Source organism: Vicugna pacos, chromosome 13, assembly GCF_048564905.1.
Source record: "Vicugna pacos chromosome 13, VicPac4, whole genome shotgun sequence".
Taxonomy (NCBI): Eukaryota; Metazoa; Chordata; class Mammalia; order Artiodactyla; family Camelidae; genus Vicugna; species Vicugna pacos.
Window position 1 is genome coordinate 47,596,871 of NC_132999.1, and position 27,351 is coordinate 47,624,221.

A 27,351-nucleotide genomic window follows, 5' to 3' on the forward strand; every position below is an offset into this window, starting at 1 on the left:
TCAAAGTTTTGCTTTTAATTAAAAAAACCAAAAACCAAAAGCAACCCTCCCACTCCTAAGGTGTGTGCTTTCTCTTTGCTGACCTATTTTTCTTTTAAGTTGTCTGCAGTTTCTATATTTCTCCTAGTGCAGTAAACAGTGCAATCAAAGAAATAAAAACCAGGGTCCGCTCTTGCCCCAAACACTGAAGATGGTCAAAGAGAAGAAATCACAGCATGAAAAATGGGCCCAGCTCTAAATATACAAAAACATTAAAAGAGAAGAGAAAAAAACAAACAAAATAAACCCCCCAAGACATTATTATTGACATTCCTGGTACATTTCCTGTAATGTAATTTTGCAAACAATGCTTCTTTCCCAGAGAGTCCAGCTCGCTCAGGAGGAGACATCTACTTGGTGCCTCAGGATAGGCTAGGGTATTGAGTCTTCCCTGCCAAGCCTAAGGCTTTTTTTATGAGCTCAATATCTCACAGAAACATCTGTGGTATAAATGGCATAAATGAATCTAAAAGAGAATGAAGGCAGGTAGGCACCTGTCACTGTTCTCTGAGTCAGCCAAAAAGCTGAAGAGCGTGGGATCCAGGAGACAGATGCTATAAACCATTGAGGGATGGAGGGTAGAACAAGAGGAAGCACCAAATGAGTGACTGCATTTGGTTCCAAAGCCAAAAAAGGGCCCCACCAAAAAGAGCAGTTGGTCTGGATAAGGAACTCCCTTGCTCCTAGAGTCATGCAATAAAAATGATGGCCTTGGAGCCCCACCCCCAGAACCAGAGCAAAGTATGCCACAACACACAGTTTGCAAATGAATGGACTAATCCCAGTTTAGGAGGGTAAGTGTTTTGACAAAGTAGGGGGCAAGGTGAGCTTGAATCCCAAAACACAGCTGTGACATTTCTGGATTTCTATTTCTGCCAAGCTACAGGCCCCTGCTGCTGCTTGCTCCGTGGAAATGTACCCCTTTTGCTTATGACTGGCCTTGCCTCAAAATGGCACCCATGGTGGTAACCCTCAGAGATATCAAGAGGCATCAGTTGCACTTCTGGAAGTGAGATAATTTCCTTGCCCCATCCTGGCCAAAGCACTTCCCTTTTTAAGCTGCTGCTATGCTACCTTCCCCTCCCAGCAGAGTTCAACTTACTTTTGTGTGAGAGTTTTCATTGGCCTCTGAGGGCCCTTTCCAGGATACAAAATAAAGTATCCTTCTGCATCCACATATGAGTGCTTTGCCTTCTAATGTCAAATCTGTGTTCCAGAGTTTGATCAATGTAACTTTATGAGAATAAAAACACATGCATACAGACTAGCCTGGAAAGGGCTTTCTGGATAGGGTTTCTGGTTATCTTGATGTCTCTACTAAAAGAAATAGCTTTGTTGCTGTAAGAGGATTAGGACATTGAGTGACCTACTCTCAACTTCTGGAAGGGCAGCTTGTTTTTGTCCATTTTTCAATGAGGGAGTGGAAGGGACCCAACATATTCAGTTACAACAACGAGATTTTGTTTAAAAAAAAAAAAAAAAGGATCCTATGTGGAAATGAGTGGGACAATGATAAAAATAAACAAATAATTAAAAATTCCAAACCGAAACATATCTCCTGGCTCCCAGATCCCCAGTTAGTCCTCCAAGACCACAATCTCCACATTGTGGACTTGATGCTGGTGTTCTTCCATCTCAGCCACAACTTTCTCCTCAGTCCTCAGCTCTGTCTCCAAAATGACTGCTTTGCCCTCAGTGTCCTCAGCCTCTGGGTCTGGGGCTGGGTCAATTTCAATGATGGTCTGCCCATCCTCTGAGGTGCTTTCAACAGCCTGGATTGCTGAGGTCAGGCCAGACTCCATGGCCACCAGCTCTACAGGGCTCACCATGGTGGTCATGTTGCCCAGGGTACTCCCATCCTGCATGGCGGTGGAGCTTAGCAGTGCTAAGCTAGACGAAGGGTGGATGGTCACTGTGTCTGGTGAGCTGCTCTTGGCAGAGGAGACCACTGTGGCATAACGGAAGAGCTGAGGGCCAGAAGGCAGTGTGTGGACAGTCACAGGACTGGAGCCCTGGCTGAGGGTGGCCACTGGAATATTGCCCATGGAAAATGACTGACCCACTGGGGTGATGGTGATGGGTGAGATGACGGTGAACTGAGGCTGCTGGACAGGAGGAGAAGGGCTCAGGACTGTGGTAGAGGCTGGCCGCTGGAGCCGGGGCCTTTTGGGAGGCTTAGGAGTGCTCACAGGCATCAGTACTACATTTTGAACCGTCTGGGATTTCAGCCTGTGATCCTGAGCTTGCTTCTTCTGCTCTTCCAACTGGCGTTCCAAGTCTATGGAAAAAAGACAGACTTTGTGTGGAAGGAAGTATAATCTTGAGAACAGTAAACTGGGAGTGACTCCTTCTGGAGTCTTGTTGTGGTTTTGCCACTATGTAGCCTCAGGCAGTCACTTCATTGTTTTCAAGAAGAAACTAGACTGGATGATCTTTAAACTCCCTCCATAATTACATTTCATTGTGTGATTATAGGCAGGGCAACGATTCAGAATCTTTTCAGGCTGTGATCCTACTATAGCTCAACTCCAGAAGCTCCTGTGGCATTTTGTCACCTACCACCAAAGTGCAAACCAAAGAAGCTTCCAGTTGGTCTAGCAGCTTACATATGCTCTGCCTGGGTCTACAGATGAAAATATCTGCACAATCCCTTTGCAACTGCCATAGACCTACAAAGGAGCTACAATGGCCACTCCAATAAACAGTGATTTACAAACCATCCTTCAAGGTAGGATCACCTGCTAGTGACCTGGATGGCTTTCACCTATCATTAGCCCCAGAGAAGGCTAGATAAAGTTACAGAGGAAGTCCCTAAGAATTACAGAACTGAAGGATGTCTTAGAGTTCTAACATATTTGTTTTGACAGAGATCCAGAGAGGTAAAGTGACTTACTTAAGGTCAGAGAGCATAAGCCAAAACAAGTCTTCTGATGGCCAACTTGGTGGCTTTTCCACCCCAATACACCTACCACTATCCCTCTCCCAAATGTCCAATCCAACCTTGATGACCACTGGTGAATCTGGTTCTACACCGGAAATTCTCTGTTGCTTAGTACCTGATAAACATCCAATAAGTAACCAGTTACACCTGTAGAGCACTTTGCTCCCTGTGGAACACCAAGAGCAAGTCAATTCCTTGCTTGGAATAAAAGAAGTAGGTAGGGTAAAGAACACATTCATACACCAGAAATTGACAAAACATTGTAAACTGACTATATTTCAATTCTATATATATATATATATATATATATATATATATATATATATATATAGAACACACAAAAAAAAACCACATTCAAAAATTTTAAAACACTGCCTTTTAAGGTTATAAAATACTGTATTTTTTCCATCTTCAGCAATAGTCAAAGAAATGTGAACCTAAGCAAGATATCAATTAAATCTATAATTTTTAGAAAGTTAAATCAGGGTTGATGAGTTCAAACTTGTAAATCGGTATAAGCTTCTTGGAAATTTGACAATAGGTCACAAAAACCCAACAACAAATTATCAATATCATTTACCTCAAGCTTAGTCCTGTGAAGTAGTTTAAAAGGACTCTTTAAAAAAAGTTATATTCATAAAAGTTCACTGCAACAAAATAAGCTACTGAAGAAAAATCTGGAAATTTAAATTCATCCCTGGGAGAATGTGTAGGTAACGTACTATGTAGCAACTTGGAAAAATATTAGCATGTCATAGTGAAAAAAGAAAAAAACAAAACTTTATGTATACTATGACTATAATTAAAATAATACAGACAAGGAACCAGAAGCCTACATTTCTAACAAAAAACATTTTTCAGATGGTGTAAAGTTTCAAGGTGGAAGACAGCACTGGACTATGAATAAGAAGACAGAGTTCTGCTCTGGGCTTCACTGTCAAGTAGTGATGTGGTCCCAGGCAAATCATTTATCCTCTCTGTGCCTCTATTGGGTTATCTGTAAAATAAGGATAAGAGCCTATAACATTCCTAGAAGGATCAAATGAAAATGGGCATCTCCAAGAATACTTCGTAAACTGAATTTAAAATATAAACTGGGTATAAAAATAGTTAAAAACAAAACAAAACAAAACAAAAAGCAAAAGTTAAAAACAACCTAAATTGTTCTCTTACCAAATGAGCTTTCTTGCCTTTTGCCTTCATGACTGACTATTATAATATATTATATAGCATTCAAAGAATGATAATCTATACTTTTAACTTGTTTTGTATCTTTCATCTACCTTACCTCCTCCAAAAGCTTCTCTTTGATTCTTTCTGGGTATAAGTGATAACTCCCTTCATTCCATCACCATACCTGCTATATGCCTCTGTTACAAAGTTGACTACTTTTTGTACTTATTTGTAAGTCTGCTTTCCCTTGAGTTCCTTGAAAGTTCTCAAGAGACTGAGGCTATCTTATTCAACATTATATCTCTAAAACATAGTTTAGAGACCAGCACAATGTAAGTACTTATTAAAATAAGTTAAATTATCCTTGTGCTCATAATTCCTGATTACCAGAAATAATGAAGTAAGTGCTAAATGTGTATCTATCTAAAGACTCAGTATTAATGTAAAAAAGACAAAGGCCAATTTTTTTCTTCTGCCACTTATAGTACTGGATTAATAGAGCAATCTAGCAGATATCTTTATCTTCTAAAGTATAGAAGGGGGACCCTGTTGCTGGCTTTTTTTTCTTTTCGTTTTTGCCTCCTCTGCTTCCCACCACTCCACCTCACCTGGGGCTGTGTACAAAGAAAAAGCTAAATCTGATACTATGTGAACTGAAAAAAAGAGAGATAGAAAGAGAGACAGAGAGAGAAGGAAGGAGGGAGGGAGAGAGGAAGGAGGGAAGGAGGGGGGAGGGAGGGAGAGAAGGAAGGAGGGAAAAAGGGAGGGGAGGAGGGAGGAAGGAGGGAGGAAGGGAGGGAAGGAAAGAGGGAAGGAGGGGGGAGGGAGGGAGAGAAGGAAGGAGGGAAAAAGGGAGGGGAGGAGGGAGGAAGGAGGGAGGAAGGGAGGGAAGGAAAGAGGGAGAGAAGGAGGGAGGGAGGGAAGCAGGGAGAGAAGGAAGGAAGGAGGGAAGGAGGAAGGGAGAGAAGAAGGGAGGGAAAGTAGGAGGGAAGAAGGGAGGGAGGGAAGGAAGGAGCAAGCCAGTCCCCACAGAAGTCAACAAAGAAATGGCAAGACTCAAGGATATTAGTATAATATCAGCTAAGAAGAGAGAGAAGTTTACATACCTGTCAGAGTATAGAGAAACTGCTCTTCTCCCTGCTCTACTTGGCTCCTTCTGTTGTCCAAAACCTTCTTGACCGTGTCCATTAGGCCAAATGTATGTGCTACATTGTTGAGAACAGCAGCATCTATTTAAAACAAAAGACATGTCTGTTGAGTTAAAACAGAAATGTACCACCAACTCCCTACTGTGCTGCTTATAAATACAAAATAATCCAGAAACTAGAATACTAATTGTATTTTTAAAAAATTTTAACAAAGGTTTATTACATGTGTAATTAAGTTTTATTAATTGTTATATCTTTATACATTTTTCCATACAAGTAAATACAAAAATAAGGTGGAAAAAAATCTTGCATCTGGTTATAGGTTCTGACTTTTGGTTTAGAAAACATGGTCATTGTACTAGATAGAGCTAAATCTGAACTTCAGTTTTGATGTTTCCTCCTGTCTGTATGACCTGGGGTGAGTCATTTCACTCCTCTGTTTTCTTATCAGAAACAAATGGGACTAATAATACTTACTCTGCAGGATAGATATGAAGACTAGAAATACCATATTTCAAGTGCTAAAAATGGGGACTGACATGCAATATTATTATTAATAGTATTATCTTTGTTCTTCTCTACACAAAACTTTGTGAAAGAACTGTCAGTAACTGTGGTCATTACTTCCCTAACTCAGACCACTTCTCTGCCTACAACTCTCTTCCACAGTCATCATGACCAGTTCCACGGTTTTAAATATCATGGACATGTTAAGAATTCCCACATGTAGATCTCCAGCCCTGACCTCTTTCCTGCATTCCAGATTCATACTTCTGTTGAGCTGAGTGACATCTCCATTTGAAGGCCTCATAAGCATTTCAATTTAACAAGTCAAAACGCAATTCTGATTTCCTCTCTCAGTGGTTTTCATCACAGGAAACAGTATCAAAACTCATAGCTCAGACCAAAAATATATGAGTCATTGTGAATTTCTTTCTTTTTCACCCTACACCTAATCCATCAGTTCTGCATTCAAAATACATCCCCAATATGATCACTTCTTCCTAGGTCTACACTACCCATTTGTAATCCATGCTACCATCATCTCTTGTCAAAAGTCTCCCAACTGGTCTTCTTGTTTCGACTCTTGCTCCATATAATCTATTCTCCCCACAGCAATCGCACTGATCTTTTAAAAATATAAATAAATCTGATTACTTCACTCCTCAAAATCACTATAATGGCTTACCATCACTTTAAAATAAAACCCAAAGTTCTGACCAAAGCTTATCTAAACTGTCCCTTCTGTTCCTCTCCAAACTCATCACTTTCTCCACTGCCTCACTCCACTGCAGCCACACTGGTGCTTCAGTAATTCTTTGAACCCACCAGGCTCATTGCCATTCAAGATGTTTGTTCCCCTTGACTGAAATGTTCCTTGTCCCAGCTTGCCACATGGCAAGCTTCAATTCAGGTCTCTACTCAAATGCCATCTCCTTAGAGAAGGCTTCCTTGACCACCCTTGTCTTAAATAGTCACTCCTGCTTTCTACACTATTTACCTTTTTTAATTCCAGCAAAAAAAAAAAAAAAAAAAGGATTTTGCTGTAAAGCTTGTTTTAAGTGTATTTGCATAATGTACAAGTTATAGATGCAATAAGACACAACTAACAAATCTAAGTAAAAACTCATTAAACGCATAAGCTTATGAGATCGCATCATGACCCTTTTTATATCAGATAATTATTACATCCTTTTACACTGTGCACAATAGCAAGTACCCTGTAAGTACTGACACTGAGGAACAGCTTAAGTGCACACAATAGTTCTGAAAGCCTTAAACTAACAGAATATAAGAACTGTCTAAAACCAGGTGGATTTCTCCAGTTTTCAGACCCCATGTATCTATCTATTTATATCTGTATCTAAGAGAGAGAGAGATTGCTTTCTGGAACCATTTACAAAGGCAAAAATTACCTGTGGAAAAAGCACTGCCAGACCTGAGTTCAAAACTACTTATGTAACACAACATTGTAAATCAACTAAACTTCAATTAAAAAAACCCAAAAAAACCTAGTTATGCTAAAAACAGAGCTACCATATATGATCCAACAATCCCACTCCTAGGCATATATCCAGAAAAGACAAAAACTCCAATTCAAAAAGATAAATGCACCCCAATGTTCATAGCAGCACTATTTACAATAGCAAAGATGTGGAAGTAACCTAATGGTCCATCAACAGATGAATGGATAAAGAAGTTGTGGTATGTATATTCAAAGGAATATTACTCAGCCATAAAAAGAATGAAAATACTGCCATTTGCAGCAATATGGATGGACTTAGAGAATATCACACTAAGTGAAGTAAGTCAGACAGACTAAGACAAATATTATAGATCACTTACATGTAGAATCTAAAAAATAATACAAATGAATTTACTTGCAAAACAGAAACAGACTCACAGACATAGAAAACAAACTTATGGTTACCAAAGGGAGGGGGAGGGATAAATTAGGAGTATGGGATTAACAAATACAAACTATTACATATAAAATAGACAGGCAATAAGGACTTACTGTATAGAACAGGGAACTACACTCAAAATCTTATAATAACATATAATGGAAGATAATCTGAAAAAATATATATAGCTATAACTAAATCACTCTGCTATACACCTGAAACTAATACAATATTGTCAATTAACTATACCTCAATAAAAAAAAATTTTACAATACCAAAAAAAAAAAAAACCTAGTTATGAACTTTGGATAGTAACTTAACTTTTATAAGCCTCAGTTTTCTAATCTGTAAAGTGGGGATAATAATACCTTATTTCAGTGTTTCATGAGGCTAATGGAATCTGCTACAGTTGTTACTGTTCAATAAATGACCATTATTGTCAGGATTAGTGCATTTACCTGTGACCTGGAAGGGAGCCTGGATGAGCCGCTGCTGAACTCCCCTGAGTAGCTCCTCTATTTCCTTCTGTATATTGCAGACAACCTCTTCCATCAGTCCTACATCAGCTATTCCTTTCCAAAACATCAAAGTGTCCTCTGGCAAAACAGGGGTAAGACAGAGGGTAAACAAGGGATGCTACATATACTAGGCACATTTCTACAATGTTAAATTCAAAATTATTTCTGTTTGAAATGATTTCTTGTTGGGCTACTTCTGGGAAAAGAAAAGAAGCTTTTGGAACACTAGCTGCCTCCCTGAATTGGTACCTTAATTATTTGGACTCATCAGCAAAACAGGGACTTATGATAATTGTCTCAATTCGTCATGGCTCTGGCTTCAGGGAACAGGTATCTTCGTCCAATGAAAATATTAAAACACTAAATAAATAAATACTAAAATATTCAGTTAAACAATTTAATTTAAAATTAAATAATATTTTACATTTTAAAGTTAAATAATAATGACATTAAATTAAAGATATACTCCCTCTAATCCTATACTTAGAAAACCAAAAAACAAAACAAAACAAAAACAGTTGAATAGGTGGTTATAAGCTCCCTGAGGGCAGAGGCTATGTCTTTTCATCTATCTAGATCTAGCAACAGTGCCAGCTAAAAATAGGCAGCAATAAATATTTGTTAAATGAATTAATGAATGGAGGATGATGTGATACTTCTCTTGGTCCTTTCTAAGTGAATCATCATTAATCACCATCCTCTACATCACCCACTACCTAGTTTTTTCTTCTAACATCTTGCAGCTTGGTTTTTTCTAAGAAATGTGCCAAAGTTGGAATCAGTGTGACAGGATAAAAACCTGGACTCCAGAGTTAAACAGCTGAATTCAACTCTGGCACTTATTAGTTGTATAACTACTCTTACACAAGTTGCTGAACCTTTTTGAATCTCAATTTCTTCATAAAATGTGACTCTGCAGGGCTATTGCATGTTTTAGAATAAGATGTTTGCAGCTATACTTAGCATTAACATGCATAAGAAAAACCAGCACAAGTAACTGAGGCCTTCTGTGTCTATACTCACAATGGTGATAAGAGTTACAAAACCCTGCAAGATATCTGAGCCCCACAGAAAGTACCTGAAATTTCCTCTGAGTCTTTCTTCGTGCCCTCCTCCGTGGCCATGGTGACAGCAGCAGTGAGAGCCGAGTTCCATTCCAGTCCTGCCTCTTCCATGCTCTCTTCTGAGATGGCAATCTGTGTGATGCTACCTAAAAGCAGTCCATTAGAGGTAAGGCCAGTGAATTTCATGAAAAAGACACAGCTATCCTCTATCTCATACAGCCAGAGACCCTGTTACTTTGCCTTTCTGGCCCTTTGCCTGCATTAAAAACTAGAATCCTAGGTAAGCCAGGATGAATACTGGATTTTTTCAAAGAACCTGTCTTGCCAAAGAAAAGGCTTTCTTCTTACTCTGAATAGAAAGTGAAAGAAAACCTATAAAATCACAAAAGAGCAATCTGCTTTCTGAGCAGTTACGTTTTTGAAAGAAACTGACGGTGGGTATGATAGCCAGGTTACCTGCCCTAGACTTAGTGAGGATGAGGAGGCCCTGAAATAATTTAAAAGAAAAGTGTGATGTTTACTCAAGAGCCCTACTACCAACTATCTAGAGTATCTGAAGTTGCAGTAAGTGACCTATCAGCCTATGTAAGAGAAAGCAAGACTAACGAGACCAAAAAAATTAGGTAAGAGATCCGTGCATAGCAGGTTCGCAGAGGAAAAAATTTTTGCTATCAATTTTAAATGAAGATTTTAAACAAAGAATTAAGGAAAATCAAACTGATCTAGACAGAAATATAGACAAGCGTGTACTCTCCACACTGGAGAATATCAATAATCAAGAAAACAAGTATTATCAATATGGATAATCAAGTAAAGAAGTTTTGATCAAATAAAAAGGAAGTAAAGATTATGTTATTCATAAAGAGGAAAATGGCAGCAAAAAAAAGGTAAATAATTTCACAGCATTTTTCACTTTTCAGGTGGAAGTGTCACATGACCAAAAATTCAAATTGCTAGAGATTTTACACTTTCATGAAAGCAACTTAGGTTCTAAGAGATTTGGCTTCTCCAGCAGTTACCAAAGAATTTTAGGGCTGACCAAAAGAAATCTCAAGAGGCCATTTAAAAAAAAATAAAAAGAACTTCTCTTATACCTTTTAGCACTCTTGTGACTCTGTCAGGCATATTTATAAGTCTTTTGGAAGTAGCTAAGACATAGTCTATCTAAGAATCTTAGCTGTGCTAAGTCTCCAGCTGGACTAACTGAATCCTTAATTATAACCTCACAGGGCTATATCTTTCTTAGAGATGAGCAGAGAGCTCTAGTCCCAAGCTCAACAGTGCCAAAGTTCAGTGTGTGCCCATCCTAACTCATACGTGAGGAAGCTTCAGCTTGGTTATCTGAATCCCTTCCAGGCAGAACTGTTTGAGCCTTACAGCAGTCTCCAGAATCCAGCCGGGCCAACGATACATTGTCTTTGACACATCTCAGTTCAACAGCTGAAAACCATTCACCATTCTAATCCAACTTCCTGCTTTGATCACTAGTAGAGCTAAGGATTTTCAAAGCAATCTGATTTCAAAGATAAGCCAAGTGGCACGAAAGTGAGACCGTTAAATAAGCATTATATGAACCATCTTTCTAATGTTTATCAGGCATTGTAATCAAAAAGCAAGAAAGAAGGTTAGGCCAATAGGAATCCTTTGAGAGAATACCAAATTCGTTTCTAAAGCATGGACTCCCACCCAAGATTACCATACCTTACATCAATGTTCATGAGAATTAAAATCAAGAAACACAAAGGAGAAATGAGGAGAAAAGTGTTACTGAAAAACACAGTGGGTTTTCAGGTGGTTTCCTACCCCCTACCATCGGCCGAAGTGGGTGTCTGCACCACACTTGTCTGCTGTCCTGGCACTGGAGCTCTTGCACTGCTGATCAGAAGATCAAATTTGGTGCTTCTGCAGGTATTGGAGCAAACCTTGTCATGCTGGTAAAAATCAATCTGCCCAGAGTCCATCATTTTCCTGTGCAAAGGGAGACAAAATGTACCAGTTCAGCCTGCATTTTGTCTAGAGGGGACAAACAGAAACAAAGTTGCTGAAACTAGTCTGTAGATAAGTGAAGCCTGATGGTATTAAAATTCATTGGATTGCAAAAATTCTAATTGGGACTATAAAATTTTCCCTAGTCCTGCCCACATTTACAAGTACTCTTCTTCCCTCTCTAGTCTACTTACTATGAGTACTCTCTTTTATTTCTGGTTATCACTAAGTTTTAGGTATATACTCCTGACAACACCTAAGCTTCCCCATGTAATCTCATTGAAACCAAACCCAAAAGGAGAAATGACAGCTCACATCCCAACACAGGTGAGAAATGCCACAGGGGAATGAGAATTCTGTGATAAGATTCTGATATATTAGTACTTGTAGACCAGCAAGCTCAGTTGCCACTTCTGGAGACATAAAACTTCAGCGTATTTCTTTCCTTAAAAAAAGTAAATAAAAGATAACTCTCCTATAAATACAGAGCAAAGTTGATTATACTAAACTCTCCTATAAAATGTCCTTATAACTGTATTTACAAGACATTGTTATTACAGGCCATGAGAAAAACCAGAGGGTATTTTAATTACAGTAAATGCTGTGTTACAATGTTACATGGCTTTCACTAAAGATTTTTTAGGCACTCTGAGTCCTTTTTACATTTGGGGAAAGTTGGCATATGCTTGTTGTTTTTTTTGCAAATAAAACAAGCCAAGAACAACAAAAAAGAAAGTTAAATGTATTAAACCTCAATTTCAACTACTAATTTCTACATACAAATCATCTGGAATGCACTAAAAAAATTATATCTCTGACTATAAAAATAATATGCGAAGGAAAAAATTAACATTTTATGTGGAAAATACAGAAAACTATAAAGAAAACAGCTATTCTTTAAAGAAATCTCCAACACAGAGATAACATCAACATCTCAGCATACTTCCTCCTACTAAATTTTACTTACATATGTGTGTATTTTTTAAAACAAAAATTACATTGACGATTGATATTACATATTTCGTTTTCTTTCTTACATCATAAGCATTTTTCCATGTAAAAACTCTTTAAAAATATTTTAACAACCACATAACACCCCATAGTATATACTCATATACATTGAGATGAGCCATAATTTACTTTAGATATACTTTGACTGTATATTAAAGCAGACTGTAATTTTCACCGTAATAATGTTGCAGTGAACCTCTTTATGCTTGAATGCCTACAAGCACTATAGATTTTTCTTAAGACAGATTCCCTTAAAAAATGAAGACAAAGGGCAAGAAGTTTTTAAGGCTCTTGATACATGTTCTGTGGTGCACTTTTAATTCTTGACCATATTTTAAAATTTTCTTTTAATAGGTGAGTGTTCAAGGAAAACTACTAATGTTAATTTTCACCAGAGGGGAAATAATTACAAGAATAAAGTTACTGCATAGAGAGATGGGGATGAGGATATTATACATTCTAAAGTTTATTTCTGTGGTACAATGGTGGCAAGGATTGCATTGCTGGGCATAATTGTTACTCATGAACAGCACCCTTCTACTTTACCAGATTATCCCAGGATTTGTCGGTCAGCCTACATCTTCATGGTTGTCACGCTTTCTCAGCACCAGGCTTAGCTTTGCCTATGCTTAGTGATCTCAAGCAGGACTGTCATTTATTCCTGAGATTCTCTGCCCAGAGAGGATCCTACCCAACATCTTGACATCAGAAAAATTTGCCCTAGATGCTGGGAAGAGTCAATTTAATTCAATCTTCCTTCTCTCACAGGGATTTTAAGAACAAGTTGATAAAGGTCAAATAATACATGGATTGCTCAAGTCAATCCTTCAGACAGAAGAAAAATTCAGATTAAAGAGAAAAGACTGGATTCTCTGAATTCTACCATGATTTAGTGCCCCCAAGTCAGTTGAAAGGTATGAGCTTGCTATTAGAGCTCACCTGAGCATGATGCCACCCAGACGAATAGCTCTCTTCCAGTCCTTCAGGGTAGACTTGCCAGCCAGATGAACAAAATGCTTGGGGCTGATCAACTGATCATTGAACTAATGTAAAAAGAAAAGTCCAAAATAATCCAATGTCAATTTAGGCAGGCCAAGAGGGAAAGAAAGAAATAACTCTACTTGTTATATACTAAAAACACCCGGATAACAATTAAGTCATAGCCTTGTACTCTCCGTTCTCCTGCCCTATTGTGCCAGAGAAGATGATCCTTCTCTGGGCACAGTGCCCTGTCCTGGTACAAAGCTATAGAAGACATGAAGAGGTTCAGAGATTAATATACTGATTAGTATCTAAAATCCATTCATGCCCTGAATCAAGCAGGTGGGTCCAATGTTACAAAGGTTGTTAAAATAAACTTAAGTACTCTATCCAGCTCTAATGTCAAGATTCAGGATGTGGCAGAATAAGTCTGGTAGAAACCAACAGCACTGCAGAGTGTTGAAACTCTAATCCTCACTGATTCTAGGATGATGCCACTGATGGTGAGTATCATCTATGGGTACAGCTGTGGCCACCAAGAGACAGAAAAAGCAATTATTTCCACATTGTGCTATCATGAAGATTATTTATTTTTATCAATAGTAATTTTTTTAAACATTTTTATTGAGTTACAGTCATTTTACAATGTTGTAGTAGTAATTTTCAATAAACTCTACCCAAATGCACATCAGTGTAAGGCATTTTATGTATATTATCTCATTTCATCTTCTAGCAGCCTTACAGTGTGTCTATCTGTATAATTATTTATATTTTGATACATGAGTCTCTGAAATATTAAATAACTTGCTCAAGGTCACCCAGGTAGTCAGTGATAGAGATGGGACTCCATTCATTCCTTCATTCAACAAATATTTACTGGTAAATATGCCAAACACTATTCTAGGTGCTAAGGATACACTGGTGAACAAGCCCAACAAATTCTCAGCTCTCAAAGCAATTGTATTCTGGTGGGACTTCAATCCAGGTCAATTTCACTCCAAAGTCCTTATATTTTTCTATTGTGACACAAAGGGATTATAGACACAAAATTCAAAACACTGATATGGTGAAAGAGAGAGAAGAGGCATTGAAACCATATCCTTTGAAAACAAGGAGCCTCAGTGTTGGCCCCAGCAAGCAGGAAAAACAATTACCTTGACACACTTTACATTTATTCCTGGACATACAAACTTCTTCCAAAGGAGAATGGCTTTGCTCTCCCCACAAGTTATGGGGTAAGCAATTTCCATATCCTCATTTGCTTCTATGGTGCTTGCATCTGAAAATGGAAAAAATAGTAGTCATTTATCAAACACTCTTCCCCAAAGCTTAATTCAAAAACTCTAGTCTCCTGGTTCCTCTAAGGCACTAACAGTTCATATCATTTAGGAATCTTCTGAAAGAAGTCTGGCGTAACAGCTTTCTTACCAAGCTCCAACTATGTGCCAGACACGGGGCTATGTGCTTTTATAGGCTTAATCTTATTTAGCTATAAAAACAATCCCATGAGGCAATGATTGTTTCCTAAGAATACAAGTGGAACTCAGAAAGGTGAAGTGACGTTCCCAAGGACACATAAGTTGTGTGAGAAACTGGGATTCAAGGTCAGGTTTGTCTAATGTCAGAGTTTCTTTTCAGTTACTTTCCACTGACTGCCTTCCAATCAACACCTCATCAGTCCTCATCAGCAACTTACCTAATGACAGGGATCAACCTTGAGGCTCCAATTTCTCTGAGGGATTTTTATAGGTGAAAAATATTTTCAGCAACCCTAGCAAATTGATGTTAAATGTCAGAGACGGCCCTAGCGTCTTAGTCAGTGGTGTCTCTAGATTTGCCACCATCAAATTAACGGCAACAACACTGGTAGGGCATACTGGGTGGGAAGGGGAGGGCAATAAGGCACAAAAGGCAAGAAATCTCAACCAAGGAAGCTAAGGTCAAAAGTACTAGAACAGCACAAAGACTTACCAATCCCTTCTTCAATTTTATGTATCGTGTGAGTTTCTACTGCCACAACTGCTGTGTTGTTCTCGGACCCAGTTTCATAAATCCTGTTGTAAAAGTGTCCATCGATAAACAAACTATATAAATCATGAAAAAATTAATATTCACAACATGGGGTTAAGAAATTTGTTTTAATCTATCTCAAAAGGAATAAAATAATACACTTTACAACTCTATGTTAGTGCTCTGACTAGCTCCCCATTGCATTTAAATTCCAAGTTGCCCAGGACTGCTGAGCAGCTACCATGGAAATAAATCAACAGCTTTCCTCATCTCAAGAAAAGTCCCTCTTGCTACTGTGTTGACACTGCCACTTTCTACTATTATACACCAGACTTTTCCCTTCATAACTTTAAATGCTCATGACATAAAGTGTTACTTCAAGTATAAGATTAAATCATATTACAGAATTATCCTAGCTATCCTAAAAGTAGTAGTGCTAGACAATTCAAGCCAGAAAGGACCTGCTGACCACAGAAGTTGATGTCCATTGTTGGAATCTAGGCATTTCAGCCATTTTTACACTTTAGAATTTTGTAAGGCACCATAAAAAAATTTGTCATAAATTGAGACTAGTAAAAAAAAAAAAAAAAGTAAGAAAGAGATTATGCCCAGAGTAACTAGCAGCAACTAGAGGTACCACTTAAGGGAAATCTCTCTCCAAAATGTTTCTACCTGCTAAGAAATGGGCTTAGATAACCTAACATGATACACTGACATCTTCTGTTTAATTTCCATAATAAACCTAATGTGTTAATTATTGCATATTATCCAAAAGCACTGCCTGAATAATCTCCTTTGCATCAGTGATTACCCACCCCCATGGTGACACCTCTAGCACAGAACTCCCTTTTGAATTCCACACCAGGACACAGTTAAATGCTAAATAAATACCTCGGGATGTCCCATAGGACTTTGTTGAATTCATTATGTATAAAATGAGCAAGTTCTCCTTCCTCTCCCACTTTCCAAACTACTCTTCTTCCTATACTCCCCATCCTTGTTAATGGCACCACCTAGCACATACTAGACAAGCCTGGGGATTACACTAGATTTCTCCCTTTTCCTCCTCCTCAACTCCCACGCAGTCAGTCACCAAATCCTGCCAGATGCATCTATTTTAACACTAGCCACCCTCTCTGTCTCTATCCCCACTGCTAAAGCCTTAACACAGCTGTATCATCTCTAGTCCAAACTGGTCTTGCATCTACCTGATCTTCCATATTCCTGCCAGAGTGACCACCTAGCACCCTCCCTAAAACCCTTCAAGAACCCTCTCCTTGTAGCTAAAATAAAGCCCCAAATCCTTAATATGATATTTAAGTCCCTCCAAGATCTGGCCCCTGATTTCAACTCACATCAAACCCCACCTGGCAATCCACGCCCCAATCATACCAAACTACTTACAGTTCCCAAAATTGCCATCTTCTTTTATACCATCTATCTTTGCTCCTCTCCCTCTTCCCAGAACATCCTTCCCCATCTGTTTGTTTTTTCTTTTTTTAATGAATAGCCTCCATGATGCTTCTCCTTCCATTTCAATCCTCCAGCATAATCACCCATTGCCTCCTTTGTGATCCAACTGTACTTTAGGCTTTTGTCACAGCAACTGTCACACTTAATACTGTATACTTGTTTACCTCTCTGTTTCCCCTTGGGCATAGTCTAAGAAGTCCCTGAGAGCAGAGATTATGTTTATTCATTCATTCAATTTTTTATGGCTGGCATGTTATATACTAACTGGAACAAGGCAAAGTATCCAATAAATGACTGGTCAATGAACGAGGAATGTGATAAACAAGAGAAACCACCGCTTCAGGTAAGTTTGGTAAACTTCATTCTAACTTCACTAATATGTGCAAAATCCTTTAAAAGAATAAATTCTTGTTTATACATAATTTCAACAACCAGTAAATTGCACCTGGGGTGGGGAAGTAGGGACACAGTCTATATTTTTATGAGCAAACAAGGTTTTATCAGGGAAAAATTTTGTAAAGTAACTCAGGATAGTGATGGATTTAGCCTAATTCTCTATACCTACTACAACTATAGTCTAAATTCATAACATATGGGCAGAGCCCAGTGGGGCGGGGGGCAGGGCAACCTAGAGCACCTCAGGAATGAGGGTCCCCACTTTCCCAGCGTGGCTGCCGGGTCAGGGGTCCTGGGGGGCCCGAGGGGGAGCTGGGATATGCTTGCCTCCCTGCTCAAGGACCGGGGTACCAGGCTTCTAGAATTCATTATAAATGCACCACGAATGATAAACGGCTAACTTGAAAAAAAAATCATAAAATATGTTCAAAATGTTAAGGCACTGTAAGATACTGAGATGCCATTTGAAACATCAAAGGAAGGAAAACTATGTTTACTACAGCTCTGACGTTAAGTCTACATTATTATATTCTAATTCTCTGAAAACTGAAAATTCACATATAGTTAAGTTCTTTTTATCCAAAACGTTAAGGAAAGATATTCTGATTAATTGAATATTGGATTATTACATAAACTAAGGGATACCCTACTGATCTGAAAGAGTTTATAATCTTCCTAAGGCCTAAACTTTCTACTAGGGAAGGATATGAGCACGAAAGGGAAGGAAGGGCCACTACTCCTCAAATTAAACAATTCCATTCAGCACACTGAGTAAATTTATATAGTACTAAAATCACCAGTCCATGATCCCACTGTTAAAAACTCTTACTATGAATCCAAAATGAAATGGAAAGGCAAGAATGGTAATGGAATCTTAGTACCTTCACTCCTGAGAACTTGTTAAGTATGTTATAAGGTTTTATTTTGAAAAGTTAACCATCTTTTTTTCTTTTAGAGGAGGCATATGCTGAACAAGTCTATGCTGAAAAGCTCCCAGAATTAAAAGTTTTCTTAGTATCTTAGCACCTCAGTATCTGTTTTTAAAAAAAATTGAATGTGGACATATTTTAAAGCCAATCTAATATTATTATAAAAGTATCATCTTATACAAGGTATCAGGTTCTATGTATTCATACTAGACTGTTACCAGATACTCTACTTTTGTTTCATAATATACTCCTGAAAATGCATATATGATGACTAGTTGATAAAGTATAAAAATGCCATATATGTAAAAGCTAAAAAGATGGATGAGAGGAATTATACGCTGAAGTCTAAAAATACTTATAAAAAATCCCTAATTATTTCTTGTCTTGTGAATATAATTTTGACCACTGTATTCCCAGCAATTCATACATATTCTTTCATTGTTTCTTTCCTTACACTTGAATTGCAGCCAATCAGGTTAAGCGTGATGAGACTGATGACTGTCACCTGATGGTTTCCAACTTTGTCTCAAGTATATTAAATTTCTGAGACCTGTACATCTTATCAATAGTCAATGTTTTTGTTCCCTGCTCATTTTTATAAAATGAGACTAAAATGCAATAAAATACTCAAATTAGACTAGAGAAATCAACTGATAAGCATCTCAAAAGGCAATACCTCAAAATGTTTATTCACTAGCTCATATACTAAAATTTGGTGAACAATGGATTGGGGAGTCAATATATGTTGTACAAAGATACCTACACCTACTTAAGCAATGAGAGGTTTCTGGAAAAGGCGATATCATTTGGAAAGAAAAAGAGACAAACAAAAGAAAAATAAGTGGAACTAAATCTTCAAAGTAATTCTCTAAATAGAAGTGTTTGCTGTCTCTACCAGGGATAGGATAAGTGACAACTGGAGTTCTTTAGGAAAGACAGAAGTGATGACTCCATGAGAAAATAAAGCTACCAAGAACAAAAGAAACTGCCCTTTAATTATTCTTGATGTTACCCTACCTCAAAAGGTAACAACTATAAGTATGTGTATGTATATCAAATGAAATTCCCAAACAAGTAAATCTGAATAAGCTTGCATAATCTGTTGGTGCCAATAAAAATTTAAACCACTCTACATACTATATGTCGGGTATTATTTACATCAACTTTCCCTTACAGTGCTTAGACTATTTCCTTTTTGCTTAACAATATCCAGAAATGTCACCAAACTACGGTTATATTTTAAAATCTAAAAAGAGGAAGTCCTTATCTTTTACAGATACATACTAATGACTAGGATTTGCTTCATAAAATTCAGGAGTGGGTAAATGCAGAGATGAAATAAGACTGACCATGTGTTGTAACTGCTGAAGCTGGGTGACAAGAGACTTACATGGGGGTTCATTATCATATTTTCTTTATCTGGGGATGTATTTGAAATTTCCTATACTAAAAAGTTTCTTAAATTACCAAGAGAGGTTAACTGTCTTCCTCCAGCAATGTTTAAGACAAGGTATATTACTTAGTAGAATGGGATTCAATTACAGTCCTCCCTTGGTATCAGTGGGGGGATTGGTTCCAGGACACCCCCACAAATACCAAAATCCACAGATGTTCAAGGCCCTTATAAAGTGGCATAGTATTTGCTTATAATATATGCACATTCTTCCATATACTTTAAGTCATCTCTAGATTACTTATCTCATACAATTTAAATACTATGCAAATAGTTGCCTGTGTGTGGCAAAATTCAATTTTGCTTTTTAGGAATGTTCTGTTTTTGTTTTTTTTTAATATTTTACATCCAAGGTGGTTGAATCTGAGAATGCGGAACCTGCAGATACAGAGGGCTGATATATGTTTGCCCAAGAACACTTCTGATGCTGTGAAGAATCTTTCATACAGTCCCCAAGATAAAAATAACTACCCCCTTTCTCTCTGTAGATCTAATTCCTACTTAATCTTCAAGACAATTTTAAAATCTTTTTTGTTGTTGTTGTTGTTTCAGTTTTTTGTTTGTTTTGGGAGAGGGGTAATTAGGTTTGTTTGTTTGATTGTTTGTTTTGTTTGAACGGAGGTATGGGGGATTGAACCCAAGACCTCGTGCCTGCTAAGCAAGGCATGTGCTCTATCACTGAGCTACACTCTGCCCCCAAGACTATTTTAAAATCTTATCTCTTCTTTCAAATTCATAGTGGTCCTCTGAATTCAAAAGCATGTCCTAACCATGCCATTTGGCACTAGGATTTTGCCGTGAAGTGATCTCTTTATTCACATTTATGTATCTTTGGTTTGCACAACTAGATTGCAAGCTCCATGATGGTGGGAACCATGTGCTTTATTTCTTCCAACGCCTTTGTAATACATTGTATAATGGTAGGTAGTTGATATATATATATTTTTTGATAGACTAAGCTTGATAATTTGCCCATCCATGAGGGACCAGAGAACGTCTGCCAGGATTACTTTTATAGTTGCCTTGCCTAATCTCCTCTGACTCTAACTACACTGTCTTTTGGTAAGCATGTACCAGGACCTTGTGCTAAACAGTGTGGATAAATAAGATGAAAGAACCCTGTAACTTACTTTCAAGGAACTCAGCGGAGAAGAGGAAGAGAGACAAGGAAATGGCAAATTGTTGTAATAAGTATTAAATGACAAATACAGCACACAATACTTATAGAGATGAAAACAGCTCTGAGAGACTGAGGTTGAATGTTCCATTGTGCTAGGCCACCTTAAAGTTAAAACTTCCCCGCTCTTTAAACCTCCCCAGTTTTTCTAAATATCTAAATCTCTAGTCACTTACCCTTGTTGCACAGGCTGTAACTGCAAGATCACTTGAGTTTTAGTGTCTTCAGGGTTCTCCCCTTCATTTCCTTCAGTGGGTACCACAACCACATCCCCCACTGGGACACTCACTTCTGCATTAGCCATCTTTCACATGAAGTCAGATAGCTGTGACTGCTGTCAGAAACAAGAAGTACCAGTAACTTTGGTTTGAAAAGATGGCAACCACAGGAGAGGAACACTAAGATAATAACTATTAATTCCAAGGGCATCTTGGAGATCAGAGTCCTCTGAAAAGGATGGGAACTGTGAGAAGGGGCTGACATAGGTTCTGATCTTTCCAGAAATACCTTAGTACTCACTTGCTACTGTAGGTTTTCTTAGTATATGTGACTCACCCAGTGGTGTGCTGGAGCCAGCTCTATCAGCTCCTGAGAACTGACTGTGCACATTTCTTCCCAACTCCAAGTTTACTGACATCAAATTGGGCAGCACAAAATCAGTGATGCTGGGAGTATATATACCATAGAAGCCGGCAAGCACTACAAATCAGGGTATTTTTTTCTTCTAGAGAGCTGGTTTACAGCACAACACCAGTTCCATCTCCAACAGTAAGTGCCTAGAAAGTAAGAATCACCTATTTTCTTGGCAACCAGCCATTACACCTCATCAAGTGCACTGTCCTTTGAGTTCTTAATAAGTATCTGCTGACTAACTAAACTAAGCTCAAGGGAAGAGAAAGATGATCTGCATTGTGTGGTTGTTTAATAAATGCTGAATCCAATTGTATGACCTCCAGGGACATCTTACTACCTCTCTGCCTCAGACTGAATGGAGATATGATCTTGCCTGACATCTCCCTTGCAGAGCTGTTGGGGCAACTACTGTTCAGCACCACAGAGTAACTCAGAGAATTATCTCAATCTTAATGAAAACTCAGAGGGCCCCAAGATACTCTGCAGTGTTAGTCTTCACAGTTGAAAAGTCATTTTAGAGATTATAGATAAGAGCACTGTATTTACTTAGATATTTGAGTACTTAAAGATGATTAGGACTGTGCTGAACTGTGTGTAGACTCACAATGGGTGCGAGTTTGAATATGTAACTGGTACTCAGACAACTGCATCCACATCTCAGCTCTGCCACAGCAATTCTTTGCCTACATCACACTTAAACATAGCACTCAAAGTCTCCCTCATTTGGCCCCCAAATTTTTTTCCCAGTTTTATCTGCAACTATAATACCCCAAGAATCTTAAGTTCCAGCCATGCCAACTTCCTACTGAATTCTGAACAAATAATACGTACTTTCAGGTTTCTGTACCTTTGTTATTCCATAAGCCCCAAACTCCTTTCTTCCTCATCTCCTCCTCCCTTTGAGGCTCAGTTCAAAAGCTCACTCCTCCACAAAGCCACTGCTAAGCCATTTTCCTTTCTGTAGTACCTCAGTACCTGGCCTGCAGCTCTCCTCTGGAGTTTATCACGCTGTGCCTTGCATTGCAGGTAACTAATCAGACATCTACCTTCATAGCTGCACTGTATACTCTGTGAGGGCAGGTGCTGCTTATCTAAAAATCTTGCCTCCCACAGCCCTGCTATTCACACTGATATATGTTGGTTCAAACAATTCTTGTTTGTACTTGACCTAGTTAATATTCCTCATATCTGACTTAGACTTCTGCTCTTATGATTCTCACATTCAAACCTTTTTTCCTTACTTCAACACTTCTTATATCCAAAAGCCTCTTAAAATATCTTGTAGGCACCTCAAACTGAACTCCTGTTTCCTCTCAAACCTGCTCCTTTGTTTCCTGCCTCAGTAATGTCACTACCCTCCACCCTTTTTCTCAAGCCAGAAACTAAGTAGATATTTTTAACTCCTCTTTCTAAATTCACCACATCCTATCCATTCTATCCCCTGTGTATCTCATTTAACCAACCCCCTACTCTCCAGCTGCCACCACCACATTCTGAGCACACACTGTTACCTGGATTTTTCCAGCTGCTTCTCACCACTACCCTAAATCTCTGGTCTTGCTCGACAATCTATTATCTACAGAGCAAAATGATCTTACTAAAGGCAACTTCCCCCACTTAAAAATCCTTCAGTGCATTCCCTTTGCTGTTAGAATAAAGTGCAAACACCTTAACGTGGCTTACAGAGCCCTCTGAATCTGTCCCCCACCCACCTTGCTAGTCTCATTTCCCATAGTTTTTCCTCTCACTTTGTAGGCTCCTGCCATTGCATTTTTTCCAATTTCTCAAACGTGCCATATTTCCTCACCTGAGCCTTCACACTTGTTTGCTCTATGTGGAATTCTCGTTTCCTTCCTCTTCGGCTAGTCACTGCTAAACTTTTGTGACTTATTTAAAACATCACTTCCTCAGAGAGGCCGTCTGTGACTTCTCTGACTAGATCTGAGTGGTATTCTTGCTCCCTCAGCACCTGCAGCACCCTTGTCACAACCATCATCCCACTCTGTCAACCTCTCCCCACCGGACCACATCCTGGGAGAGCAAGGATAGCTCTTCTTTTCCAACAGGCTCCTCCATGCTAACTCAGTGCTCAGGACACACGCGTGTAATAAACAGTTTTCAAATATCAGACTTCTAGTTACAAAACCACCTACCTAAGACTTTCTAAGAAAACCTGATACATAGCAGGTATATAATAAATTTTTGTGCAATGAGTGACTCACCTTACCCTAAAATACTTCTAGAAGTTTCTACGTTTTTAACTTAGGGAATATAGATTTGCTCAGGCTAAGTTGCCTTGCTTATTGCCCATCACTATGGCCAGTTCAGCAAGTATTTATTGAGTCTCTACTACACGTCACACAGAATTAGGGCCCTTGGACATAAAAAGGGATAGTTATCAGCTCATAAGGAATAGTATCAGCTCATAAGGAACTATGGAAGGGAAAGAGATGCATGACATTGTCACATGCTAGAGAAAATTGCAAGATGTTACAATATACAATCTGAACTTCTGTGAATTAAAGGTTTAAAGCTAGGGGGTAGAAAAAAGAATCAATGGACTGGGTTTGGCTGGCTGCCAGCAGTAAAACTAAAATGATTAGGACCCTTGAGTCTAGAAGCCAATAAAGGATATGATGTAGCATAAAAATGTTATCAAATTCTAGGATAATTGAACCAACAGATATCTTCAAAGCTTGAAGCATAAAAATGTAGGGTGAATTTAAATAACCACATCTAACATGTGTTGGACAACTTGTTTGCTGTCAAGGACTATTCTGTTACTTACTTAATAAATTAAAAGATGTAATACTTCAGCATGTATCAATCGTAGTGAATTTATTATTCCAAAAAGTGGTTTAAATGTTAAAAAATTAATAGCTAAGATAAATTAATGAGGTAGAGAAGCAAAATTAGACGGATGCTTCTAGTTTCAACCTTCTACCTTAAGGCTGAGTCCTCTCTACAACACCCTTCATAAGTGGTTGACTTCTTGATTAATACGTTCCTCAATAGAAACTCATATTTTACTCCTGACCCCTCCCACACCTTGGAACTGAAGAGGAATGTTCTGGCTGCTTCTCTAACCTTCTGAGAGTTTATCAGAGATGATTATAATCATTCACAATGTCTCCCAGTGTCAGTTAGAGACACAGGTCTGATCCAAGATGGCAATTCTTACATTCTTTGGAGAAGCAAGTTTGGGTTGAATACCTCTTATTATCCTAAATACAATATTCCTAGCAAGTAACCTGAACCAGCTCTGCAGACTACACTGGTTAATTGCAAGGTCATCTCTTTGAGCTGAATGTAAACTGAAAAGAAGCTCTTGTTTATAGCAACAAAAACTCCTAAGGCAAGATGAGTTGCTCTTTTGGGTATTTTATGGAAGGAGCCTAGAGTATTCATTGTGGAATCACACAACACTCTGTAATTCTAGTACACACATGAAAGAAATACGTCAAATGAAAAGGGAGAATTATTTGTAGTATAAGACTCCTTGAAAATAAGCACATGACTAGTCACATAAACTATTGAGAAATGAAAGAAATGACATATGACCTACTCTGGATTAAACTCATTTTGTGTCCCCAGAACTGTTTAAATATGGCAAGATGTAAGCACAAATGCCACACAATCACTTGAGCATCAGAGTTGGTACCTGAAAAGGAATAATAGAAATACCAGATATCCTGAAATTTTCTAACCCCAAAATGCATTTATTCTGTATTGTAATTTTTGTAGACTGTGTAGTCTGTTCTTAAGAAATTTCCAAGTTAAAATTTTATTGAGGCCAAAACTCCTTGATTTTTTTTTCCCTTCTTTATTCCTTCTCATGTATTTAGCAGGTGATCACTAGATGTAATGAAGCCAACAAGATCACTACACAGAGCCACTGTAAGGGAAATATCCAGAGCAAATGAAGTTTGGGATAAATCACAAATTGGTAACTACTATGTAAGTGTTTGGAGAAGCAACAGCATAAAACGGTTTTCTATAGTCAAGGGGACTTCAGCTTAGGACAAGATCAAAATATGGCCCAAACTAAATCAATGAAGTTGAGTACAAGTTAGCTATTAAATATGTTTGTTGAAGTAAATATGAGTAAGTGGTTGATTAGCAACTAATGAAAAAGTCATCAAGTCAGTAGACATTAAATATATATGATTGGTAAAAAGCTGACTAATCAGGGGAGTCAGTCCAAACATTTAATGGAAAAGTCCCCCCAAAGCACTTTGGTAACCATTAGCAGAGGCAAACCAACCCTTCTGTGAGACTACAATTATCTGATCCTTTCCTTAGTCCTCCAGGTTAAGGTAGAAAACCCCACTTTTTGGTTCTCCTAAACAGACTCGAGTCAAAGCCCCTTTTGTGTGTGTTGGGATGTGTTTTTTAATCTTGAGAGGAGAATGCAGGTCTCCTACTGCTCCTTTGAGAATTAAGCTCTCTCATGATCCCCAGGTCAAGACTTGAGCTGCCTTAGTCTGGGTGGATCACACTCCAGGATTCTCAAGTAAGAGTCTGCCTTTACCTTTCCTGCCCCTCAGTGAGGAGACACCAGGCCAATTCCCCCGTCATTTCAGAAAGGAGTACTCTTCTCTTCGGTCCTCAAAACCATGGGTTTCCCTACCCCCTGACATACCAGATTACCCTGTTCTCTACTTACAATATCAGGAGGTACTCAAATCTCTAATTTATTCCCTCACAGATCTGGACCCTTTCCATGCCTTCCTCTGGAGACTCAGGTGTCTTCTTTATTGCCGTCTCGTCTCGGGGAGGGCAGGGCCTGCTCGCTTCCCTCAGGAGCCCTTCTTCTTTGTCCCCTGTTCCCATCATGCAGACCTGTCACCACGCCTTTGGGGAAACACCTGCCTCTTTTCCCCTGAACTGAATAGCCGAGGCCTCTAAGGCGCCCCCGAGTGAAGCCTGGAGCCTCCTTTCCTCAGCAGAACCCACTCGCAGCTCTTAGAGCTCCTCCGCCAAGGATCCGAGGGGTCCTCCTGGGCAGGCAGCGGACTTCCTTCACCTTTAGCCCCCCTTTCACCACCTCTCGACCCCGAGTGACCCAGGCCTCTCCCCAGCTCCTCATCGAAGGGCCTGTTGCTCCCCGGATCTCGCCTGGGGGGATACCCCAGGATCCCCGGACCCCTCGCCGAGGTCCTGGGCGTCCGGGCCTCTCAGTCCAGAGTCGCTCCGGCCCCAACTGGCCCCTCGGCCGAGGACTTCCGGGCCCCTCGGTCCGGGGGCCCCGGGCCCCCCCCAGTGCCGGGCTCGCCGGCCCCCGCCGCTCTCGGCCGGGGGCCGGACCCGGGCGGCGCGGCCGGCCGCGCTGGGGGCGGCCCGGCTGCTCGGGCGGACCCAGCGGCAGCGTCCCCCCACCCCCCCGCGGCGCCGCGACGTCCGCTCGCTCCCCGGCGGCGGCGGCGGCACGCACAGGGCGTGGGGAGGCGCCCGCGGAGGCAGCAGCCCCCCGCCCCCTGCGCGCCCGCCCGCCCTCGCCGGCCGCCGCGCGGCCCCCGCGCCCGCCCCCCCCGCCCCCACCCCACCCCGCGCCCGCGCCCGCGCGCCCACCCCTCCCCCTCCTCACCGTCTCCGTCGGGCGGGCGGGCGGCGAGCGGCCAGGGCGGGCGGGCGACGGAGCATGCGCAGAGGCCGCCACGGCCGCTACCGCCACCGCCGCCGCCAGGCCGGGCTTCAACACTTCCGGCCGCTGCCGCCGGCGAGCTGGTTCCTTAAAGGGGACGCGTCCCTATTGACGGCCCCGCGGAAGATGTACCTCAGCCGGAGAATTTGGGGCCTTTATCTGAGCAAAGGTCCCCTGCCCTGGAAAATCAGTGTTGGGAAAGACGCCAGGGACCCTAATAACTCTTCTGACCCCACCCCATGGATGAGAAAAACGATGTCTAAATTAAAGATTCACCACATCTACAGTCGGGGACAAAGGCAGGTCTCTCAAAGGCTTGACTCCCCTTGTCGACTCTGCCCCTCTTACCTCCTCAGATCCGGTTTTGAAG

At 39.9% G+C, this 27,351-nt stretch overlaps 1 protein-coding gene across 8 annotated transcripts; it reads right to left on the reverse strand.

Annotated features, from left to right (window-relative positions):
- On the reverse strand, window positions 1-27,351 carry GMEB1 (glucocorticoid modulatory element binding protein 1). 8 transcript variants are annotated; one of them, XM_072974949.1, is made up of 11 exons: window positions 26,004-26,715; window positions 24,903-24,998; window positions 20,881-21,038; window positions 15,238-15,350; window positions 14,421-14,545; window positions 13,225-13,328; window positions 11,099-11,256; window positions 9,303-9,434; window positions 8,165-8,302; window positions 5,260-5,382; window positions 1-2,317 (listed from the first exon to the last, which is right to left on the reverse strand). In XM_072974949.1, the coding sequence occupies exons 3-11, from the start codon at window positions 21,006-21,008 to the stop codon at window positions 1,617-1,619; spliced, it is 1,722 nt and encodes a 573-aa protein (XP_072831050.1). In that variant the 5' UTR covers window positions 21,009-21,038; window positions 24,903-24,998; window positions 26,004-26,715; the 3' UTR covers window positions 1-1,616. The 8 variants fall into 8 exon arrangements, with proteins under 8 accessions (XP_072831050.1, XP_072831049.1, XP_072831054.1 ...); XM_072974948.1 differs by having other exon boundaries at window positions 25,869-26,715; XM_072974953.1 differs by lacking the exons at window positions 24,903-24,998; window positions 26,004-26,715 and adding an exon at window positions 27,330-27,351.